Consider the following 24,099-nt stretch of genomic DNA (forward strand, 5'->3'; position numbering starts at 1 on the left):
GGGCCTCACTTAGTAGCTGAGGCTGTCCGCAAACCACAATCCTCTGGTCTCAGCCTCCTGAATGCGGGGATTACGAGCGTGTGCTACCACGCCTGGCTCTCACTTAGCTTTTATTTCTGAAGAAAACATCATTCCTTTTTCAGGACTAGACTTAGGGGTACAGCTTGTTTTACCTTGAAAGCTTTATAGGCTTAAGATCCACCCTCTCTTTTGTCCCTATTTTCTGTGGTGGTAACTAGCCAGAACTGGTCCTAATCCTCTATACAGAGATTAGCTCAAACCACTCATAATCTCTATCTATGAGTAGGAGATACAGGCTGCTCTAGTCTTAGGGGTCTGATTGGATTTGCCCCACCCCTATCTCCCAGGGTTTGACAATGGCCCCATGCTAGTGTGTCAGTGCTCAGGATTTGGCTTTGCTGTTTCCTTCAGACTCCTTACCAAGTCCACACGACTGACAATGACACGGAATGCGGTCTGGGCCCTGTCAAACCTCTGCCGAGGAAAGAACCCACCCCCAGAGTTTGCAAAGGTGAGAGCGCTGCTTACCAGTCCTTGAATGATAGTGGATTCCATCATAGGGAGTGTTTAAAGTCTTTGGAATACCTTTTAGAGTCTCAAATCATGGGACTCAGAGGCATTTATCAAATGAAGTAGGCAATCTTGTATGCATGGATAGTAAAGTGAAAAGGTAGTACCAAAAGTTAAATGTATTAGAGAGTCCCAGGATCTAGAATTACTTGTTGGGGATGGGGTAGCAATGTTAAAGTTAGTGATGGAGCTGATGTAGCCCTGTCCCCCTGTGAGTCCTTCTCACTCTGCTTCCAACAGGTCTCTCCTTGTTTGCCTGTATTGTCCCGCCTACTCTTCAGCAGTGACTCAGACTTGCTGGCAGATGCTTGCTGGGCCCTCTCTTACCTGTCTGATGGCCCCAATGAGAAGATCCAGGCAGTCATAGACTCTGGAGTCTGCCGGAGATTGGTAGAGCTTCTGATGTGAGTGCTCTCAGAGAGGGCAAAGGTTCCCTAACCTTCTCCAAGTTTATGCTGCAGAGCTGCAGCCAGCAGCTTGCTGACCTACTCAAAGTCTGGAGCCACGAGAATGCTGCCAGCTTTGGTAGTCAGCAGGAAAGAATAAGGTATGCTGGCCTTTCACTGATCACATCTTTCTCCTCTGTAGGCACAATGATTACAAAGTGGCTTCTCCTGCTCTGAGAGCTGTGGGTAACATTGTCACTGGGGATGACATCCAGACACAGGTAAGGAAGGGGAGGGTGTAGGATCTTAACTTAGACCAGCTATGGGAGAGCATGGTGGAGAGCTGCATAGGGACAGAAACCTCTCCTGCCTTATGGAAGGCACATAGTCTAGCAGAGGAAGCATGGGCATTAGTGAAAAATTCCAGCTCTACCACTCCATCATAGGCAACTTGGTTTCTTCTGCAAATTGTAAACAAATCATCATCATCCAGTTAATGCTTGTGAAAGAAAACTAAATGGAATAACTGGACTTACTGGGATATTATTAAGGTAGTTGTTAAGTCTGAGCCGTGAATTTTTTGAGATAAAGCTATAAAACTCTACCCCTATTTCCTAGGCCTTTAGAGCCCCATGGACATTGCCTCATGTTAGTCTCATGTTAATGACCCTTCCAAGCCAGGCATGGTGGCATCTGCTAGTGTCCTATCTGGAAAGGCTGAAGTGGGAAGATCACTTAAAGCCCAAGATTTTTTTTTTTTTTTTTTTTTTTTGTGGGTCTGGGGATGGAACCCAGGGACATTTGACCTCCGAGCTACACCCCTGCCATATTTTTTATTCTTTATTTTGAAACAGGGTTGCAGAGGTCCTCACTAAGTAGCTGAGACTGTCTGAACAGCAATCCTCTGGTCTCAGCTTCCTGAATGCTAAGATTACAAACGTGCACCACCATGCCTGACAAGCCCAGGACTTTAAGACTAACTTGGATAATATAGCAGGATTCTATTTCAAATAAAATAAAATAAACCTCTTTATTGAGGACACAATAAATAAGATTCCCTGCCCTGTTTTTTTTTTTTTTTTTTCCTATTACTCGGGGTGGAACCCAAGGGCATTATACCTCCGTGCTGCACCTCCAGCCCTATTTTTTATTCTTTATTTTGAAACAGGTTATCACTAAATTGCAGAAGGCCTAAGTAACTGAGGCTGGCCATGAACCTGCAATCCTCCTGTCTTAGCCTCCCAAGTACTGGGATTACAAGTGTGCGCCACCATGCCCGGCTAAGATTCCCTGTTGAAAGCTAGAGATCTCAGTATTCTTTGGGTCTTGAATATTTGGCATAATTCTTTGGGATTCTTGACAGGTTTCTTGTAGATAGGTGATTAGTTACTCAAACTTACACCTTCACCTTCCAGGCGAGGGGTGGGGCTGCATGCTAAGGGAGGGCTGGCCTCAATTTCCTTCACCTTCCAGGTGAGGGGTAGGGCTGCATGCTAAGGGAGGGCTGGCCTCAATTTCCTTCACCTTCCAGGTGAGGGGTGGGGCTGCATGCTAAGGGAGGGCTGGCCTCAATTTCCTTCATCTGTAGGTGAGGGGTGGGCTGCATGCTAAGGGAGGGCTGGCCTCAACTTCCTTCATCTTGTAGGTGAGGGGTGGGGCTGCATGCTAAGGGAGGGCTGGCCTCAACTTCCTTCACCTTGTAGGTGAGGGGTGGGGCTGCATGCTAAGGAGGGCTGGCCTCAATTTCCTTCACCTTGTAGGCGAGGGGTGGGGCTGCATGCTAAGGGAGGGCTGGCCTCAACTTCCTTCATCTTGTAGGTGAGGGGTGGGCTGCATGCTAAGGAGGGCTGGCCTCAACTTCCTTCATCTTGTAGGTGAGGGGTGGGGCTGCATGCTAAGGAGGGCTGGCCTCAATTTCCTGAACTCAAGCTTTCTTTTTCTTCATACCAGGGCTCGAACCCAGAAGCATTCTACCTTTAGGATAAACCCCAGCCCTATTTTATTTTATTTTATTTTTTGTACTGGGGATTAAGCCCAAGGGCATTCTACCTTTGATCTATACCCCCAGCCCTGTTTTTATATGTACTTATTTATATGATGGTATTGGTGATTAAACCCAGGGGCATCCTACCTTCTATTTATTTATTTTTTATTTATTTATTTGGTGGTACTGGAGGTGGAACCCAGGGGCTATACTCCCAGACCTATTTCATTTTTATTTATTGTTATTATTATTATTATTTTGGTGGTACTGGGGGTGGAACCCAGAGGCTTTCTACCTCCTGGCTATACTCCCAGACCTTTTTTATATTTTATTTGGAAACAGGGTCTCATTAAGTTGCTGAGAGCCTCACTAAGTAGCTGAGGCTGGTTTCGAACCCATGTGATCTTCCTGTCTCAGCCTCCCGAGCGCGGGGATTACAAGCGTGCGCCACCACACCCGGCCATCCCAGACCTATTTTATACTTTATTTTGAAACAGGGTCTCACTAAGTTGCTGACAGCCTCACTCAGTAGCTGAGGCTGCCTTCGAACCTGTGCAATCCTCCTGTCTCAGCCTCCCAAGCACTGGGATTACAAGTGTATGCCACCATGCCAGGCTCTCTACCTTCTATTTATACCCAGCCTACTTTTTTTGTTTTTACACAGGGTATTGCTAGGTTGCTGAGCGTCTCACTACTGTATGCTGAGGCTGTCCTCAAACCTATAATCCTTTTTTTTTTTTTTTTTTTTGGCGGGTCCGGGGATGGAACCCAGGGGCATTCTACCTCCGAGCTACACCCCCTGCCCTATTTTTTATACTTTATTTTGAAACCGGGTCTCACCGAGTTGCAGAGGACCTCACTAAGTAGCTGAGGCTATCCGCGATCCTCCAGGTCTCAGCCTCCCGAATGCGTGTCACCACGCTCAGCTTGTAATCCTTTTTATATTTTTTTTTTGTGCTACTGGGGTTCCTGGAAGCCCTTCTATCTCCAGGCTACACTCCCAGACCTATTTTATATTTGGAAACAGGGTCTCTTAAGCCAGGGAGGCTGGCTCCCCCACCCGGCATAATCCTTCTTTCTGAGACTCCCAAATACTGAGATTACAGACTTGCACCATCACACCCAGATGTATTTATTTGTTTATTTATTTATGCTTTTTTTTTTGCTGCAGAGGGATGGAACCCAGGGGCATTCTACATCTGAGCTGTCCCCAGTCATATTTTTTTATTCTTTATTTGGAAACAGGGTCTCACTGAGTTCAAAGGGCCTCACTAAGTAGTTGAGGGTGTTTGTGAACTGTGATCCCCTGTGTCATCCTCCAAATGTTGGGATTACAAGCATGTGCCACCAATCCTGGCTCTAGCTGTTTTTATTTTGAAACAAGGTCTTGCTAAGTTGCTGAGGCTGACTGAGAACCTGTGAACCTCGTGTCTCAGCCTGTCCAGTACTGGGGTTACAGGCATGTGCCACTATGCCTGGCTGCCCCGGTTGCTTTTCATTTTGAGACAAGAGTTTTGCTGACTTGGCTAAACTGTCCTTGAACTTAAAATCCTCTGCCTCCAACTCTCAAATAGTTGAGATTATAAACATATACTACCACATCCTTGTTTACAGTGCCTTGGGACACAAACATTTTTACTTTTGATTAAATCCACGTATCCGATTTTTATTTTGTTTCTTGTGCTTTTGGTGTTGTAGGTCATTTTGAACTGCTCAGCTCTCCCTTGCCTCCTCCACTTGCTGAGCAGCTCCAAGGAGTCAATCCGGAAGGAAGCTTGTTGGACCATTTCAAACATCACTGCTGGCAACAGAGCTCAAATACAGGTAGAGCCGGCTGGAAAGTTGAGGATTGTGGGAAAGCATCAGAACATGGGAGGTTGTAGAATCGGCTTGCAAAGAAAGAATTTATTCACCTTTAGAAATTGGGATAGTCAGGTGTGGTGGCTCATGTTTATAATCCCAGCATTTGGGAGGCTGAGACAGGATCGAGGTTCATGGACAGCCTCAGCTACTTAGTGAAGCCATTTGCAATTCAAAATAAAGAATAAAAATTTCAAAATAAAGAATAAAAAATAGGGCTGGGGGTATAGCTCAGAGCTAGAATGCCCCTGGGTTCTATCCCCAATACCACACACCACAAAAAGAAATTGGATGAAGGGTCCAGGCATGATAGCTCTCTAGCATGCTCAAAAGTCTTGATTTGATCCATACCAAAAAAAAAAAAAAATAGCCGGGTATGATGGGACACGCTTGTAATCCGAGTATTTGAGAGGCTGAGACAGGAGGATCTCGGTTCAAGGCCAGCCTTAGCTACTTAGTGAGGCCCTTTGCAATTCATTGAGACCCTATTTCAAAATAAAGATAAAAAAATAGGGCTTGGGGTGTCGTTTGGAGGTAGAATGCCCCTGGGTTCCATCCCCAGTACAGGGGGGAAAAAAAAAGAATAAAAATAGGGCTGACATGACCCTGGATTCCATCCCCAATAAAGCAAAAAAAAAAAAAAAAAAAAAAAAGTGTTTAGAAAGCCGGGCGTGGTGGCGCGCACTTGTAATCACAGCATTTGGGAGGTTGAGACAAGAGGATCACACAGGTTCGAAGACAGCCTCAGCTACTTTGTAAGGCTCTCAGAACTTAGTAAGATCCAGTTTCCAAATAAATTATAAAGCTGGGCGTGGTGGCACATGCTTGTAATCCCAGCATTTGGGAGGCTGAGACCGGAGGATTGCAGTTTGCGGACAAGCCTCAGCTACTTAGTGAGGCCCTCTGCAACTAAGTGAGACCCTGTTTCAAAATAGGCTGGGAGTGTAGTCCGGAGGTAGAAAGCCCCTGGGTCCCACCCCTCAGTACCACACATACACAAAAAAAATCCAAAAAAATAGAGGTTAGATTTGTGCACACTGGTGGTTAAAGATCATGTACAGTCATGTACAGTGAAAACCAATCTGTCACCTATATATGAAAAGAACTCACAGATGAGGGCAGATAACCAAATCTTAGCTGATTTGGAGGCAGGATTTTCTTTCTTGAAGTGACTCTCCCTCCCTCTCATCATTTCTCTTTCAGGCTGTCATAGATGCAAATATCTTCCCTGTGTTGATTGAAATCCTTCAAAAAGCAGAGTTCCGTACAAGAAAGGAAGCAACTTGGGCCATCACCAACGCCACGTCAGGAGGAACCCCTGAGCAGATCAGGTACCACTTTCCTTCCCATTGTCATGAATGACATGTGCTCTTCTTCTACTCATGGTTTACAAAAATCCTCTTACCTGCATTGTTGGCATAGTTCGAATCTGGAATAAATTCCTGCAGACCACAATGTGTGGTACCTATTTTCCCTCCTGGAGAACAGAAACCTATGGCAGAGAGAGCCATCCCTCCCCTACCTTGTCCTACCTCCAGAGAAAAATCTGTGGAATTCTTAATTATTCATATACCTGAAAGGGAACCATGCTATAGATCAGTCAATGCAGCTGCTTCAAGGTATATTTTTGTGGGGCTAGGGATTGAACCCAGGGCTTTCCACATGGTAGGTATTCTACCACTGAGCTATACCTCCAAATTGGTAATTATTTTCCCTCTAAGCTCCTAGTGGCTTAAGCCCAGGGCCTTGTTCATGCTAGTCAAGTACACTAAACTACAGTTCCAACCCTCTTTGGGTAATCTTTTTTCTTTTTCTTTTTTTTCCCCACCCCAGTACTAGTGATAAAACCCAGGGCAATCTACCTCTGAGTTACACCTACAGCCCTATTTTTTAATTTTTAATTTAATTTTATTTATTTACTTTTGTGTGTGTGGTACTGGGGGTGAAACCCAGGGGCTTTTCTACCTCTGGGCTATACTCCCAGACCTATTTTATACTTTATTTGGAAACAGGGTCTCACTAAGTTGCTGAGAGCCTCACTAAGTAGCTGAGGCTGGCTTCGAACCTGTGCGATCCTCCTGTCTCAGCTTCCCAAACGCTGGGATTACAAGCATGCACCACCACGCCCAGCTCCCTATTTTTTATTCTTTATTTTGAAACAGGGTCTCAGTGAGTTGCAAAGGGACTCTAAGTAGCTGAGGCTGGCCGTGAACCACGATTCTCCTGTCTCAGCCTCCTAAATGCTGGGATTACAAGCATGCGCCACCAAACCTGGCTTGGGTAATCATTTTTGAGAAAAGAGACTTGAGGGAAGCAATTGTATGTACTCTTTGTTTTAGTTTCTGTTATCTGAACATTAGGAGGAGGAGTGAATTAGATAAATGCCATGCTCTCCACCTGTAACTTAGGAGTATAGTCAGTATACATAAAGCCTTAGAAGGAATGGCCAGCCAGGTGTGGTATAACACACTTGTAATCCCAGTACTTGGGAGGCTGAGACAGGAGCATAACAGTGCACGGCCAGCCTCAGCAATTTAGTGAGACCCTGTGCAACTTGGTGAGACCCTATTTCAAAATAAAAAGGACTGAGGGTATAGGTCATAGGTGAATGCCCTGGATGCCATCCCCAGTATCACCAAAAAACAAAAAAGAAGAAAGGATGTCCATTGAAGCCAGGGATGTGATACATCCCTGTAGTCCTAGTACTTGGGAGGCTGAGACAGGAGGGTCACAGGTTTGCAACCACACTCACACCCTAGTGATGCCCTCCACAACTTAGTGAGAACCTGTTTTTAAAATTTAAAAGGGAGGGGTACTGGGGATATAGCTCAGAGGCAGAATGCCACTGGCTGGGTTCAATCCCCAGTATCACAAAACAAAGCAAAAAAAAAAAAACAAACAGATCTGGGGGTGTAACTGAGAGGTAGAATGCCTCTGGGTTCAATCGCTAGTACCAAAAAAAAGTATGTGTGTGTGTGTGTGTGTGTGTGTGTGTGTGTGTGTGTACACGCACACTAGGGAATTAAACCCTGATGCATTCTACCTTCAAACCATAACCCTAGCCCTTTTTGTTGAGCCTAGCCTTAGCAATCTAGGCACTTAGCAACTTAGTGAGAGACTGTTTACAAACAATAAAATAAAAAAGGATTGGAAGGCATGGTGATGCACGCTTATAATCCCAGCACTTGGGAGGCTGAGACAGGATTGCGGTTCGTGGACAGCCTCAGCTGCTTAGTGAGGCCATTGCAACTCAATGAGACCCTGTTTCAAAATAGAGAATAAAAAATAGGGCTGGTAGTGTAGCTCGGAGGTAGAATGACCCTGGGTTTCATCGCTAGTACCGCAAACAAACAAACAAAAGGACTGGAGATGTATCTCGGAAGTAGAATGTCCCTGAGTTCAATTCGAGTAATTAATATGCACACACACGCGCACACCCCTCGGCAACATAGTGAGACCTTATTTCTTTCCTTTTTTTTTTTTTTTTTTTTTTTTTTTTTTTTTTTTTTTGCAGTACTTGGGATTGAACCCCAGGGGCATTATATCTCAGAGTTATTAAACCCCAGCCCTTTTTTTTATTCTTTTATTTTGAAACAGCGTCTCACTAAGTTTGTGAGGACCTCACTAAGTAGCTGAGCTGAGGCTGGCTGCAAGCATGCACAACCACGCCCGGCCTAGTGAGACCTTATTTCAAAATAAAAAAAGTAGTGCCAGCCAAGGTGGCATATGCTTGTAATCTCAGTACTTGGGAGGCTTAGATGGGAGGATCTCAAGTTTGTGGCCAGCCTCAGCTAATTAGTGAGGCCCTCTGCAACTTAGTGAAACCCTGTTTTATTATTTCCTCCCCACCCCAACCCTACCCCCGATACTGGGGATGGAACTCAGGGGCATTCTACCCCGGAGCTACAACCCCAGCCCCCGGCCCTTTTTTTTTTTTTTTTTGCGGGTCTGGGGATGGAACCCAGAGGCATTTGACCTCCGAGCTACACTCCCTGCCCAATTTTTTATTCTTTATTTTGAAACCAGGTCTCACTGAGTTGCGGAGGGCCTCACTAAGTAGCTGAAGCTGTCTGTGAACCGCGATCCTCCAGTCTCAGCCTCCTGAATGCTGGGATTACAAGTGTGTGCCACCACACCCAGCTTGAAGCCCTGTTTTAAAATAAAGAATAAACCGGACGTGGTGGTGCACACTTTTAATGCCAGCATTCAGGAGGCAGAGACTGAAAGATCGAGGTTCATTGACAGCCTTAGTTACTTAGCAAGGCACTTCAACTCAGTGAGACCCTGTTTCAAAAAAAAATAAAAGGACTAAGAAATAAGGCTGGGGGGTATAGCTTGGATGTACAATGCCCCTGGGTTTCATCCCCAGTACTGCAAAAAAATAAAAAATAAAGAATAAGCTGTGCATGGTGGCACACGCTTATAATCCTAGTACTTGGGAGGCAGAGACAGGAGGATTGCGGTTCGCAGACAGCCTCAGCTACTTAGGCCCTTTGCAACTCAGTGAGACCTTGTTTCAAAATAATTAAAAATAGGGCTGGGCGTGGTAGCACACGCTTGTAATCCCCGCTCTTGGGAGGCGGAGACAGGAGGATTGCGCAGGTTCAAAGCCAGCCATGCTGGCTTAAGAGACCCTGTTTCCAAATAAAAAAGTATAAAAATAGGTCTGGGAGTGTAGCCCAGAGGTAGAAGGGTTTCCAGGAACCCCAGTACCACTAAAAAGAAAAAGGGCTGGGGGCGTAGCTCCGAGGTACAATGCTCCTGGGTTTAATCTCCAGTATAGCAAAAAAAAAAAAAAAAATAGGGCAGGAGGTATAGTTTGAAGTTAGAATACCCCTGGGTTCACCCCCAATATTGCCCCAAAAAATAGGTACATAAGTAAAATATATAATTTTAAAAAATGGGGCTGGTGGTGTAGCTCCATTCCTAGTAACACACACACACACACACACACACACACACACACACACACACGTCTATAGCCGGGTGTGGTGGTGCACGCTTGTAATTCCAGCATTCAGGAGGGTGAGAAGGAAGATCACGGTTTGCAGACAGCTTCAGCTCCCATAGTGAGGTCCTTTGCAACTCAGTTTAAAGAATAAGAAATATTCAAAATAGTAATCCCCGCGCTTGGGAGGCTGAGACAGGAGGATCGCGCGGGTTCGAAGCCAGCCTCAGCTACTTAGTGAGGCTCTCAGCAACTTAGTGAGACCCTGTTTCCAAAAAAAAATATTAAAAAAAGGTCTGGGAGTATAGTCCGGAGGTAGAAAGCCTCTGGGTTCCACCCCCAGTACCACCAAAAAAAAAAAAAACAAAGAATAAAGAATAGTGCTGGAGGTGTATCTCGGAGGTAGAATACCCCCTGGGTTCTATCCCTAGTACCACAAAGAAAAGAAAAGGTCTACATTATCATGCCATATATTTGGACTCAGTGAAATAAAATAGGGAGCGTTAAAAAGGAAAGCAGTGTATTCAGTGGTAATATTGCAGCCAAGGTGAAAGGCAAGGAGGGAAGGTGTCTACAATGATACCCAGGTATTAAATGAACTAGACCAATAGCAATGGGAAGGCAGAGAGCCTGAGGTAAAGGTCAGTGGTTATCAAGGCTCTGAGTAGGTTGCTAAGAGTTGTTGACATGTGTAATGGAGACCCAAAAGCTGAAGTGTCTGCCTATCACTGTACTTATTCTGCATCAGTTTACAATTTGCCTGGTCTCTGGCCCTCAGGTACCTGGTGTCACTGGGCTGCATCAAACCCCTGTGCGACTTACTGACTGTAATGGATTCGAAGATTGTACAAGTGGCCCTCAATGGACTAGAGAACATCCTGCGGCTTGGAGAGCAAGAGGGCAAGCGCAGTGGCTCAGGGGTTAATCCCTACTGTGGCCTCATTGAAGAAGCCTATGGTATGTTCTCCCTCACTGACCTCATCTCTGCCTTAAGGAGAAAGTTTAAATCAGAACCTGGGACTGTAGTCTTTCAAAGCTGTACCTGTGCATACGCACTAGCATCCATAATTTCCATATTACTTGCGTCTCTGTCTCTAAAACCAGTGAAGAATTCCTGCTGTAGCCAAGTTCTACCATCCACAGGGTTTCCTATCTTCCCATAGGAGTAACAGGCATATGTTAAGAAGCTGGGATATAGCCGGGCATGGTGGCACACTTTTATAATCCCTGTGCTTGGGAGGCTAAGATAGGAGGATCGTGCAGGTTCAAAGCCAGCCTCGCTGGCTTAAGAGGCTTAAGAGACCCTGTTTTCAAATAAAATATAAAATAGGTCTGGGAGTGTAGCCCGGAGGTAGAAGGGTTCCACCGCCAGTACCACCAAAAAAAAAAGAAATAGAAGCTGGGATAGAGCTAGGATTTGGATTTGGGTCATCTTTCAAATCCACAGTCTTATCTACCAGTTCCTTTTTGCTGCCCTCCAAGGAGCAGTAGATCAGTTATTTTTTTTTTCTGAGAGGCTCTGCCTGGTAAATAGGTATGGTACAGATGCAAAAATAAATATCTAGCCAGGCGTGGTGGCGCACGCTTGTAATCACTGCATTTGGGCGGCTGAGAGAAGGAGGATCGCGGTTCACAGACAGCTTCAGCTACTTAGTGAGGCCCTTTGCAACTCAGTGAGACCCTGTTTCCAAATAGGGAATAAAAAAAAATAGGACTGGGTATAGTTCAGAGGTAGAATGCCCCTGGGTTAAATCCTCAGTTCGGGGGGGAGGGGGGATAAAACAAAACAATTAGAAGGCATGTATTTCCAGTATAGTTTATAGCAAGTTTCCATGAGAGTGCTGGGTTAACTTATCACCCATCTTGGAGAGGTGAATAATTTGCCTAGGTCTAGATTAAAGCAGAATCAGAACTAGGTGCTTAGCCAGGCATGGTGGCGCATGCTTATAATCCCAGCATTTGGGAGGCGGAAGCCAGAGGATCACAGTTTGTGGGCAGCCTCAACTACTTAGGCCCTTTGCAACTCAGTGAGACCTTGTTTCAAACATAAAAACGACAAAAAAATCGAGCTAGAGGTGTAGCTCGGACATAGAATGTCCCTGAGTTCCATCCCCAGTACTGCAAAAGAAAAAAGAACTAGAACCTCTAATTCGTAACTGACATTTTGTTCTCTTTCTTTGGGGACTCTGTAGTCTGGGGAAGATAACTTGACACTTTCAGGTCAAAGAATGATTTGATCTTATTTGTGTTTGTTAAAACTCACATAGCAGCCAGGCGTGGTGGCACATGCTTGTAATCCCCGTGCTTGGGAGACTGAGACGGGAGGATCGCACAGGTTTGAATCCAGCTTCAACTACTTAGTGAGGCTCTCAGCAACTTAGTGAGACCCTGTTTCCAAATAAAATATAAAATAGGTCTGGGAGTATAGCCCGGAGGTAGAAAGCCCCTGGGTTCCGCCCCCAGTACCACCAAAACAAAACAAAAAACTCACATAGCTCCGGGAAGGAAAAATACATAAATTTTTCGTGAGCCCACAGAAAAGCACTTTGACTTCACACTCCTTCCTTCTTCCTTGCTGCCATAGGCTTGGATAAAATTGAGTTTCTTCAGAGCCACGAGAACCAGGAGATCTACCAGAAGGCGTTCGACCTCATCGAGCACTACTTTGGTGTAGAAGACGATGATAGCAGCCTGGCTCCCCAAGTGGATGAAACGCAACAGCAGTTTATCTTCCAGCAGCCTGAGGCTCCCATGGAGGGTTTCCAGCTATAATGTCTGCCTCCGGGGAGGGGTGGGAAGCACCACCAGCCAGCAGAGAGCAGCCCTCTGGTGGGCGGAAACAGCCCCACCATCAGCCACATGCACCTGCTGCTCTGGAGACTGTGCTCTGACCTGCTCCACCCCTTCCCTGGAGGGAGCACCCTCTGGACAGACAGAACCATCTGAGGCTCACACTTGGGTTTTGTGACAAGAAGGGGACGTGTTGGGTTTTTCTTCCTTACACTATATTTTGGCTGCATACATGTCTTTAGCCCAGGAGCCCAGGGGTAGACAAAGGAGGACTGAGGTAATCATTTTGCACCTTTTTTTTTTTTTCTTTATTTCATAGTGGTGACTTCCTTTTATCTTCTTTTGTCCTTCCCAGTCCTCTGCCCTTATCTGTTTAACTCTTATACTGGGTACTTGAGCAGATGGAATATTCCAGAGGTGGGAGGTGGGAGGGGAGGGGAGAAATCCAAAACAAAGTGTTCTCGCTCTGACAGAATATTAACCTTGTATGCTTGGATTGAGTTATTTAATTTGTTTTCTTTTGCACATTTTTCTTGTATTAAGGTTGCTCTTCCCAAGAGACATGAGTTCCTTGTTTTAGGAATCCCAGCTGCCAGCACTGTCTGGGACTAGAGGCTGATGGGGAGGTCATCATGGAACAAAGGCCCCTCACTTCCTCTGACACTTTGCCCAGACCTCTTTAATTTGGGAGACCTTCTCACTCTCCTAGGGCACGTACACCCAGGGAGTGGAGGGAAGGAGCACAGGCCTTCAGAGGGCTTCTCATGTGTAGCTACTGATCCCATGTTTCCTATCCACCTTCCAAATGGTGCGATCCAACTTTATTTGTTTACTTGAAAATTCCCCTCAGAGTTGAGTGAGCCTGAGGTGGCTGTATTTTCTCCTAAGCTCAAGACGGGGCTGTGGTCCTTCCTTTCTCCTGAGGAGAAAGTCCTTGCTCTGGTGACCCGTGAGTTGCAGAGGAGATTGGAGTGAGAGTGTCATGTATTGGGATAGTCAGGGATCCCTACCGTTAGCCTTTCTTCTCTTCCATAGTTGAATCGTGTATATTTTACTTCCAAAAGAGAATGTCAAAATGTTCTGTATTTTTTTATATTCTATATATTAGGTAGGTCAATCTTAATTGGTCTGAAGAGGAGGAACTGTCTGTAATTTCTGTTAGTAGGATACTGTAGGAAGACCAAAAGGAGATGCAGAGGCTCCCCAGTGAAGGCCTGAGCTTGGTCCATTTCCTCTCTGAGGAGTCTGGGCCACCACTTGGGACCAACCCTCAGTTCTGTAACCTTTATAGATCAGGTCAGCCTCGTCTGAATGTCCCAGTACCTGACAGGAGCGAGGATGGCCTCAGGGCCTGGTGAAATCTACCAGTCTAGTCCTTCTTGCTGAGCATCCTCCTTATAACAGGAAACCCAGAACATAGCCTGCCTTCTCAAGTTCAATTTCAAGGCCATTGTTCCCGTAAGTTATCACACAGGCTGCCTCTATTATCATAGAAACTTAGCAGCCCTGATACTTTTGTGAGAACTGTTGGTTTCTTCTGCTTGCAATCCTGGTACCTGTTTGGGTTTTACCTTCCTGGTGACAGAATCTGGATGCCTTTTTTCACTCTTATTAGAGCTAGTAGTATCTTAGTGGCTTGCCTATGCCTCTGGGTAGGTTACACATGATAGTAAATCCCTAGCTGTTGGGAATGGGATGGAGAAAGTTGCTCAGTGTAGACCAGCCGTGGAGCTGACTGTACAGTGTGCCCTGCCTCTGCATCCCTATTGTGAGTCAGAGGAATCCTCATCTATACTTTTCTTTCCCGAGAAACAGCGTCATTCCTAACATCCCCTTTGGCTTAGGCAAAACTTGTACACCTTCCTCCACTTAGAGATCTAAAGTTCAGGTTTCTGTTGTCAACCATTGGGTTTGAATTTGCCCTTTGCTTCTAGACTTTAGGTCCTACTGTAGATCATTTGCTGAGGAAGATGGTTCAGGGCCAGCAGTTATCAATGGAATGTCACATCCATGTCATACCACCTTGGCAAGTCAGAGGCTACTCATCAGCTTAAGAAATATGGCTGCCAACCTCCAGTCTCCTAGAAAGGCAAGGAGCAAGACATCTTCACTGGCCCTACCGCCTCCATTACAAAACAGTTCTACAGATCAGCGGAAAAACCTGCCTCCACCACTGCCATTGCCCTTGTCAAAGTAGAGAGCAATATAGTAGGATCTACTTTGTACATCTCAAGCAACAGTCAAGTTTCTGGCGTTGAAGCCGGATAATTAGTATAAAACATAAATATCTTGCTTTCCCAACTGTTTCTTCAAAATCTATTTTGGATTTAGATTAGGGTCCTGTATCAGACGGAGACTCTTTGTTGGTCATCTGCCTGCTACATAAAAGCAGTTTTCTTCAGAGTGACATTTACTGGGAGAGAGGGGGGCGGTGGACTCAAGGACAATTTTCAGAAAAAATTGGCCTCTAAGTTTTCCCCTATGTCTCCCCAAAGCATGTTTTCCTCTAAATCTTCCTCGAATCTCCTTTCAGTCCACAGGTCGAGTTTTTCCAGCCCATGGAGGCAGTAACATCATCTTTCACATCTTCTCTCCTTTGGCCATCTTCTTGTGAAGAGCTGCTCTTTGAGGACAGTCCCCACCTGGATTCCAGACCCTGGCCTAGGTGTGGTCAAAGCCTTTCTAAGCAGATTACTGGGTGACATTTATCAGGAGGGGGGTGGTCCCCAGCCAGCACAGAATAGCCTGTGGTGGGCTTTTGGAAATCTCATGTGTTGGACCTGGCTCATAAGTCCATTTAAGATCTCTGAGGGGGGGGGGTCTAGGTGTGGGTTAAGAGGACAGGGGCCTTTTACTTTGCTCTTATGTTCAAATACTGTTTTAAACAGTGCCAGCTGTTTCTTATTGCCAGCCCCTCTGGGCATCCCATCCCCACATCTTTGCTAATACTAACATTAGAAGTACTTAAAGCCTGCCTTCAGTTTCCAGTTCTCTCCAGTGACTACCTGAACTTAATATTGACTGCAGCTTTCTGGTAGAACCACATGGGTTCCGTTCTCAGTTTCAGGGATCCTTGGTGTTCTCCTTTACCTAGAACCCTAACATCTACTGCTTCAACTCCTTAACCCTGGAAGCCATATTCCAGTAGTCCTATATTTGAAGCAAAACTGCACAGATTATATATATAGATAGCTGCTGTTGTTCTTGGTTAAGGAAAGGGGAAAAAAGACTCTTAGACACAGACTTTCTTTCAAACCAAACCAGTTCAAAAGGAATACTGTATAGCAGAATAAGCTCTATTTCCATTTCCTCTTGTCTACCTACCTGGAAGGCAGGAAAAGCCTAGCAATACTAACTTCTTCACCCCACAGCCCCTCTTTGAAGGTTTCACTGTTTTGTTCAGGCCTTGTCTCTTCTCCCTTAGACTCAGCTTGGTATCCATTGTCTTGTGTAATATTCCTCAGTAGATTCATTTTGTGGGCTCAGATTCTAGATTCTCAGTTGAAGGCAGAAAACCAGGTTCTCCAGGTCCCTGCAGACACCCAGTAGGGAGGGCAGGCTGAGTCAAGACCCCCAGGAAATGCCCATGGCAAGCAGCAGCATCTTCCAGATGGTATGGCCTAGAAGGTCATGAGACTGACTACTCAGAATGGGTTTCTTCCAGCCATTTAGGACTACGTATCCTAAACAAACCTTGTCCAGATTTTACCTTTTGGATTTGTTAAACCAACAAGGCGAGAACTTGGCCTTATAGGCATCCCTTGGTGGACGTTAAACTGCTCTTTGGCTAAAGCCTTCATAAGTGATTTAGTCATTCCTTTGTCTATCCCTGAGCCCTGCCCCAGAAGACGATCATGGCAAGGGAAGGAACTGATGTCGAGACCAGCCAAGCCTGTGAAGTAAAGCTGCAGGCCAGGAGCATACGGGAACAAGGCTGGCTGGGAGAGAGAAGCAGTAACGTTAAGTTTGAGGCCAGAACTCCTGGGAGGGAGTTTCCTGTCTTCGGCGGCTTAGCCTACTTCTGGGCCAGTCTGACTTCTGCTGCCCATATCAGCACACACCCAAACCCCTCTGCTACACACTAGCCCTGTTCCCCTGTGTAGGCCTGATTTTCAGTCCCTGGGTTTGGGAAGAGAACTGTATGTCATGCCCAGAGAGTTGTGTAGAAGTCAAAGCTCAGATCCTGAGACTAGCTGGAAACTTCTGACTCAAGAATATGTCCTTAAAGAGCTAGGTATTGGCTTTTCAGCCAGGTTTTGTGGGAACAGCCTTACTAACTAAGCAAGGGATGGGAGGATGGGAGTTCACCACCCAACAGATAGGCTGCTCCCCAAATACAGCCCCTCCAAATTCTAGCTAAGAATCTAAGGAAGGTGAATTGAATCCTCACTGGTTTTTCTTTCCAAAAAATTCATTTGATTTTATTTTTCTAAGAACTATAAATTATGGCTGTTTTCCATGTTCTCAGGGCCCCTGGGTAGACAGATAGAGGTTGATGATTTCAGAGCAGACATAGGCCAAGAAACCATGGCATTGAGTGTGCCGAGTCCAGAAAAATATTTATATACACATCCAAATTTGAAGAGAAAATGTATTTCTTTAGGTTTCAAACACTGTAATAGATATAAAGCAAAAATAAAAAATCTGTTGCAAAGTTCTAAATTGTCTTGTTTGGCTTGAAGGGACCCTAAACTGGAATTTTTAAAAATGAACAGGAGCCAGGCATGGTGACACACGCTTGTAACCCCAGCATTTGGGAGGCTGAGACCAGAGGATCGCGGTTTCTTGGACAGCCTCAGCTACTTAGTGAGGCCCTCTGCAACTCAGTGAGTCCTGGTATTCAAAATAAAGAATAAAAAATAGGGCAGGGGGTGTAGCTCAGAGGTCGAATCCCCCTGGGTGCCATCCCCAGACCCGCAAAAAAAAAAAAAAAACCAAAAAAAAAAAACTACTCTCCTGTTCACTTTTTTATTTTTTATTTTTTTTTTTTGCGGGTCTGGGGATGGCACTCAGGGGCATTCGACCTCCGAACTACACCCTCTCCCATATTTTCATTATTATTATTATTTACTTTGAAACTGAGTTGCAAAGGGCCTCACTAAGTAGCTGAGGCTGACCGCAAACTGCGATCCTCCCGGCCTCAGCCTAATACTGGGATTACAAGCGTGCGCTACCAGGCCCGGCAAGGAGAGGATATTTTAACTTGTACTTTTTTTTTTTTTTTTTTTTTTTTTTTTTGGTGGTACTGGGGCTGGAACCTAAGGGCATCGGTCCCCATCCTTCTTTGACCAAAACAAATATGTGTGTATGTTTGTTTGTTTGCATTATTGAGGATGGAACCCAAAGGAATTCTACCTCCGAGGGATACTCCCAGCCCTATTTTTTATTCTGTATTTTGAAACAGGGTCTCACAGTTGCAAAGGGCCTCACTAAGTAGCTGAGGCTGTCTGAGAACCACGATCCTCCTGTCTCAGCCTCCCAAATGCTTTGCACCCAGCCAAATGCTGGGATTGCAAGCATGTACCACCACACCCAGCTTTTACTTGTAATTTAACAGTGGAAATGAGAATTGCACAATTTTAAGCACCATGGCATGTGCCTGTATTCCCAGCAGTTCAGGAATGCTGAGGTAGAAAAGTTTCAGCTCAGGAAATTGAGGGCAGCCTTGACAAGACAGCAAGACCTCAAAGGAATAAAGAGCCCTACATGGTGGTGCATACCTGTAATCCCAGTACTGAGAAACTGAGGAAAACTGCAGGTTCAAGGATAGCTCAGCAATTTAGTGAGACCTTGTTTAAAAATAAAAATAGGGTCAGGCGTGGTGGCGACTGCTTGTAATCTCAGCATTGGGGAGGCTGAGACTGGAGGATCATGCTTTGCAGCCAGCCTCGGCTACTTAGCGAGGATCTTTGCAACTCAGTGAGTTCCTGTTTCCAAATAATGAATAAAAAATAGGGCTGGGGGTGTAGCTCCAAGGTACACCCTTGTCTCTGGGTTCCATCCCTGGTGCCGCAAAAAAAATAATAAAATATATGTCCTGTTCCCAAAAAGCTTCCATGAAAAATATTTTACTTGCCAGGCATGGTGGCACAGGCTTGTAATCCCAGCATTTGAGAGGCTGAGACAGGACGATCTTGGGTCACAGATACCCTCAGTACCTAGTGAGGCCCATTGCAATTCAGTGGGACCCTGTTTCACAATAAAAGCCAGGCGTGGTGGCTCACGTTTGTAATCCATCCCAGAATTCCAGAGGCTGACACCAAAGGATTGTGGTTTGTGGACAGCCTCAGATACTTAGGCCCTCCGCAACTTAGTGAGACCCTGTTTCAAAATAAAGAATAAAAAATTGGGCACGGGGTGTAGTTTAGAGGTAGAATGCCTCTGGGTTCCATCCCCAGACCCAAAAGAGAGAAATATAATTTGGGAGGCTGTGACTGGAGGGTCCTGGTTCACGGACAGCCTCAGCTACTTAGGCCCCTTGCAACTCGGACTTGGTTTCAAAATAAAGAATAAAAAATAGGTCTGGGGTGTAGCTTGAAGGTAGAATGCCCTTGAGTTCCATTCCCAGTATCACAAAAAAAAAAAAAAAAAAAGACCATGATCCTCCTGTCTCAGCCTCCTAAATGCTGGGATTACAAGTGTGCGCCACCACATCCAGCTTTATTTTTCATTATTTAGAAACAGGGTCTTGCCGGGCATGGTGGCGCACCCTTGTATTTGACAGGAGGATCGCACAGGTTCAAAGCCAGCCTCAGCTACTTAGTGAGGCTCTCAGCAACTTAGTGAGTCTCTGTTTCCAAATAAAATATAAAATAGGTCTGGGAGTGTAGCCCAGAGGTAGAAAGCCCCTGGGTTCCACCCCTAATACCACCAAAAAAAAAAAAAAAGAAAGAAACAGGGTCTCACTAAGTTGTGGCGGGCCCTCACTAAGTAGCTGAGGCTGGCCATGAACCTGTGATCCTCTTGTCTCAGCCTCCCATGTACTGGAATTACAAGCATGTGCCACCATGCCTGGCTGTTTAACTTTTTTTTTTTTTTTTACCTCCAAGCTACCCTTCCTCAGCCCCTATTTTTTATTCTTTATTTTGAAACCGGGTCTTACTGAGTTGCAAAGGAAGCTAAGTAGTAGCTGAGGCTGTCTTGGAGTGGAGATCCTCCTGTCTCAGCCTTCCAAATGCTGGGATTACAAGTGTGTGCCTCCAGGCCTGGCTCTGTTTAACATTTTTAAGTGTTATTAAAAAATGATCAGCCAGGCATGATGACACACACTTGTAATCCCAGCATTTGGGAGGCTGAAACCCGAGATTGCGATTCGCGGACAGCCTCAGCTACTTAGGCCCTCTGCAACTTAATGAGACCCTGTTTCAAAAAAAAAAAAAAAGTAGGGCAGGGAATGTAGCTTGGAGATCAAATGCCCCTGGGTTCCAGACCCACAAAAAAATAAAAAATAAAAAATAAAAATAAATAAATAAATAAATACAATGATCAATTATCACAATTTGCAACATGGTCCACCCCCAGCCTGACACAAGGCTCTGGGACAAGAATATTATTTAGCCAACAGTTCTTGCAAAGTTCACTGACTTGTAAGCAAACAGTAATTTCAGCATCAACTGCTAATGCTGACTAGAAGTCTTTCCAGACCTAGGAAGCTAGGTAAGACCTGCAGAGCACTGGGAAAGCTGTGGAGGGATTCTTGAGTTTGAGCTGGACCTCAAAAGAATGTCTTTTTGCCTCTAGCCCTTTTTTTTTTTTTTTTTTTTTGGTGGTGGTACTGAGGATGGAACCCTTCTACCTCCGGGCTATATTCCCAGACCTATTTTACATTTTATTTGGAAACAGAGTCTCTTAAGCCAGAGAGGCCGGCTTTGAACCTGCGTGAATCCTGTTTCAGCCTCCCAAGCACAGGGATTACAAGCATGTGCCACCACGCCCTGCCACCAGCCCTATTTTTATTTTGAAAGTCTTACTAATTGCTGAAGGCCTAAATTGTTGAGGCTGTCCTCAAATCTGTAATCTTCCTGTCTAACTTCCCAAGTACTGATATTTCAGGTGTGTGCTACCACACCCTACTAATAAGTACATTTTAAAAAATGGCTGGGGTATCCAGGCATGGTGGTGCAGGCTTGTAATCCCAGCATTCAGGAGGCTAAGACAGGAGGATCGCGGTTTGTGGACAGTACTGAGGCCCTTTGCAACTCAGCAAGACCCTGTTAAAGAATAAAAAATAAAAAAAAAAAGGGCTGGGGTGTAACTCGGATGTAGAATGTCCCTGGGTTCCATCCCTAGTACCACCAAAAAAAAAAAAGAAAAAAAAAAGGCTGGGGTATATAGCTCAGTGATAGAGTGTCCCTGGGTAAAATCCTGAGTAACACACACACACACACACACACACACACACACACACACACACACACACACGAGAAAAGAAAGAAAAGACCAAGAGAATGAAGATTGATGAGAAAGAGGCAGAAGCCAAACCACTTAGGTTCAAATTCCAGGTGCAGAGCCAGACAAGGTGGCACATACCTGTACTTGGGAGGCTGTGACAGGAGGATCGCAGGTTCAAAGCCAGCCTCAGCAACTTAGTGAGGGTGTCAACAACTTAGCAAGACCCTGCTTCCAAATAAAACACAGGTTAGGCCGGGCATGGTGGTACATGCTTGTAATCCCTGTACTTGGGAGACTGAGACAGGAAGATCAAGTAGGTTGGAAGCCAGCCTCAGCTGCTTAGTGGGGCTCTCAGTAACTTAGTGAGACCCTGTTTCCAAATAAAATATAGAATAGGTCGGGAGTATAGCCCAGAGGTAGAAGGCCTCTAGGTTCCATTACCAGTATCACACACAAAAAAATAAAATAAAAAAATAGGGCTGGGGGTGTAGCTCCAAGGTACAATGAATGCCCCTGGGTTCCATCCCCAGTACCACATTAAAAAAAAAAAAAAAAAAATTACCTGGCCTCTCCTTAAGAAAAAGCTTGCCATCGTAATCATTTCTTCTGGGTATAAAGTAGGGTAACAAATGGTTAGGATGGGTGCCTTATTTGAATCCCTACTTTTTTTTAATGTGTGTTTTGTGTTATACTGAGGATTTAATTCAGGGGCATTCAACCTCTGAGATACATATCTAGCCTGATTTTATTAATTTGGAAACAGGATCTCATTAAGTTGCTGAAGCTAGTCTCCAACCTTCAAACCTTCTGTCTCAGCCTCCCAAGTACTGAGAATATAAGCATGTGCCATCACACCCGCCTGAATCCCTACTTTATTTTACTATTATTATTATTATTATTATTATTATTAATTTGCAGCACCAGGGGTTCAACCCAAGGGCATTCCACTTCTGAGCTACACCCCCAACCCCAATTCTTTCTTTAATTCATCCTTTGTTTCTTTCTTTCTTTTTGTGGTACTGGGGGTGGAACCCAGAGGCTTTTCTACCTCTGGGATATACTCCCAGACCTATTTTATACTTTATTTGGAAACGGACTCACTAAATTGCTGAGAGCTTCACTAAGTAGCTGAGGCTGGCTTTGAATCTGTGCAATCATCCTGTCTCAACTTCCCAAGTGCTGGGATTACAAGTGTGAGCCACCACGCCCAGCTTGGCTTTATATTTTTTCAACAGGGTCTCACTGAGTTGCAAAGGGCCTCACTAAGTAGCTGAGGCTGGCCGTGAACCACGATCCTCCTTTCTCAGCCTCCCAAATGCTGAGATTATGAACATGCGCCACCATGCCTGGCTCTTTCCTTGTTGGAAAAAAAGAACTGGGAATTGAACCCATGAGTCTTCTACCTCTGAGCTAGGCTCCCAGACCTATTTTATTTGGAAACAAGGTCTCACTAAATTGCAGAGGGCCTCATTAAATTGCTGAGGCTGAGCCGGGCATGGTGGCACACGCTTATAATCCCAGTGCTTGGGAGGCCAAGACAGAATCATACAGGTTCGAAGCCAGCCTCAGCTACTTAGTGAGGCTTTCAGCAATTTAGTGAGACCTGTTTTCAAATAAAGCATAAAAAAATAGGGCTGGAGCCGGGCGTGGTGGCACACGCTTGTAATCCTGAGACCGGAAGATCGTGGTTTGCAGACAGCCTCAGCTACTTAAGCCCTCTGCAACTTAGTGAGACCCTGTTTCAAAATAAAGAATTTAAAAAAAAATAGAGCAGGGGTTGTAGCTCAGAGGTCGAATGCCCCTGGGTTCCAACCCCATACTTGCAAAAAAAAAAAAAGGGGGGGGGGCTGGGAGTGTAGCTCAGAGGTAGAATGCCCTTCGGTTCCATCCCCAGTACCGCAAAGAAGAAAAAAAAAAAAGGTGTGGGAGTATAGCCCAGAGGTAGAAAACCCCTGGGTTCCACCCCCAGTAACTAATATTAACACACACACTGCTGAGACTGGCCACGAACATTGATTCTCCAATTTCAACCTTCCAAGTATTGGGATTATAAACATGCATGCGTCATCATGCCGGGCGTGGTGGCTCACGCTTGTCATCCCAGCACTTGGGAGGCTGAGATAGGAGGATCGCACAGATTCAAAGCCAGCCTCAGCTACTTAGTGAGGCTCTCAGCAACTTAGTGAGATCCTGTTTCCAAATAAAATATAAACTGGGTCTGGGAGTATAACCCGGAGGTAGAAAGCCTCTGGGTTCCACCCCCAGTACCAAAAAAAAAAAAAAAAAAAAAAAGCATGCGTCATTATGTTCAGAGCGAATCTTTTACCCCTCAATATTGATGTGGCTTGGACAAGTTGTCTAGCCTTTTCATTATTGTCTTCTTCAGTCAAGGGGCAGGAATATTCAGCCAAGCATAATGGTGCACACCTGTACTTGGGAGGCTGAGACTGGAGGATTGGATCAGTTTTGTAGCAAGAGTCTCAGCAACCTAATGGAACCCTGTTTCAAAATTTAAAAGGCTAGGGCTGTATCTTGGCGGTTAGGATGCTCTCAGGTTCAATCCGCAGTACCCTCCTCTCCACAATAGTGGGAATAATTTTCTGATAACTCTCCCACTTTACAAAACATATAGATTTATCCAGAGTAATTATAAGGATCAAACTACTAGATACCAAGAAAGCACACAGTAAGTGCTCGGAGAACAGCTAGTATAAAGCCTCCACTGGATTAAGGGAAAGAAAGAACATACATTTACACAGCAAAACCAGTTTTTCAGTAAGGACGAAAGCCCTTGCGATTGCATCGTGGGAGCTGAGGCTAGCCCCGGTGCACGGAGGGATAGGTAGTCCTCGCCTTCCCCGCCCCACCCCCACTCGCCCGCCTCAGAGGCCGCCTTCGCTCCCTCTTTCCCGGCAAGCTCCGCGCCGGCGCGGGCCGCTGATTGGCTGCGGCGGCGCAGGCGGCCTGCGGGCAGCGATTACCCGAGGTTTCCGGTGCGAGGCCAGAGCGGCGGACGCCGTCGGACGTCCGCTGTGAGGAGCGTCCCGCTACTGCCGGCGAGCCGAGGCCCTCGGAGGGCCGGGGGTCGGGACGCCTCGGTCAGTGGGGAGCCACGCGGGTTCCGCTCGCGGGCTGCGGCGGGCCGGCGC

The 24,099-nt window shown here is 45.6% G+C and overlaps 1 protein-coding gene across 1 annotated transcript in view; it reads left to right on the forward strand.

Annotated features, from left to right (window-relative positions):
- The window catches only part of KPNA6 (karyopherin subunit alpha 6), a gene marked incomplete at both ends in the record, with an annotated part of 49,845 nt that extends 37,304 nt beyond the window's left edge, over positions 1-12,541 (forward strand). Inside the window, 7 exon segments of the mRNA XM_080691370.1 lie at positions 433-532; positions 832-995; positions 1,180-1,258; positions 4,660-4,785; positions 6,025-6,152; positions 10,548-10,726; positions 12,354-12,541. Of these exon segments, the coding sequence (XP_080547496.1) occupies positions 433-532; positions 832-995; positions 1,180-1,258; positions 4,660-4,785; positions 6,025-6,152; positions 10,548-10,726; positions 12,354-12,541 (964 nt within the window).
- Positions 12,542-24,099: the final 11,558 nt, after the last annotated feature.

Source organism: Muscardinus avellanarius (genome assembly GCF_963383645.1).
Source record: "Muscardinus avellanarius genome assembly, chromosome: 3".
In the NCBI taxonomy this organism is placed as follows: Eukaryota; Metazoa; Chordata; class Mammalia; order Rodentia; family Gliridae; genus Muscardinus; species Muscardinus avellanarius.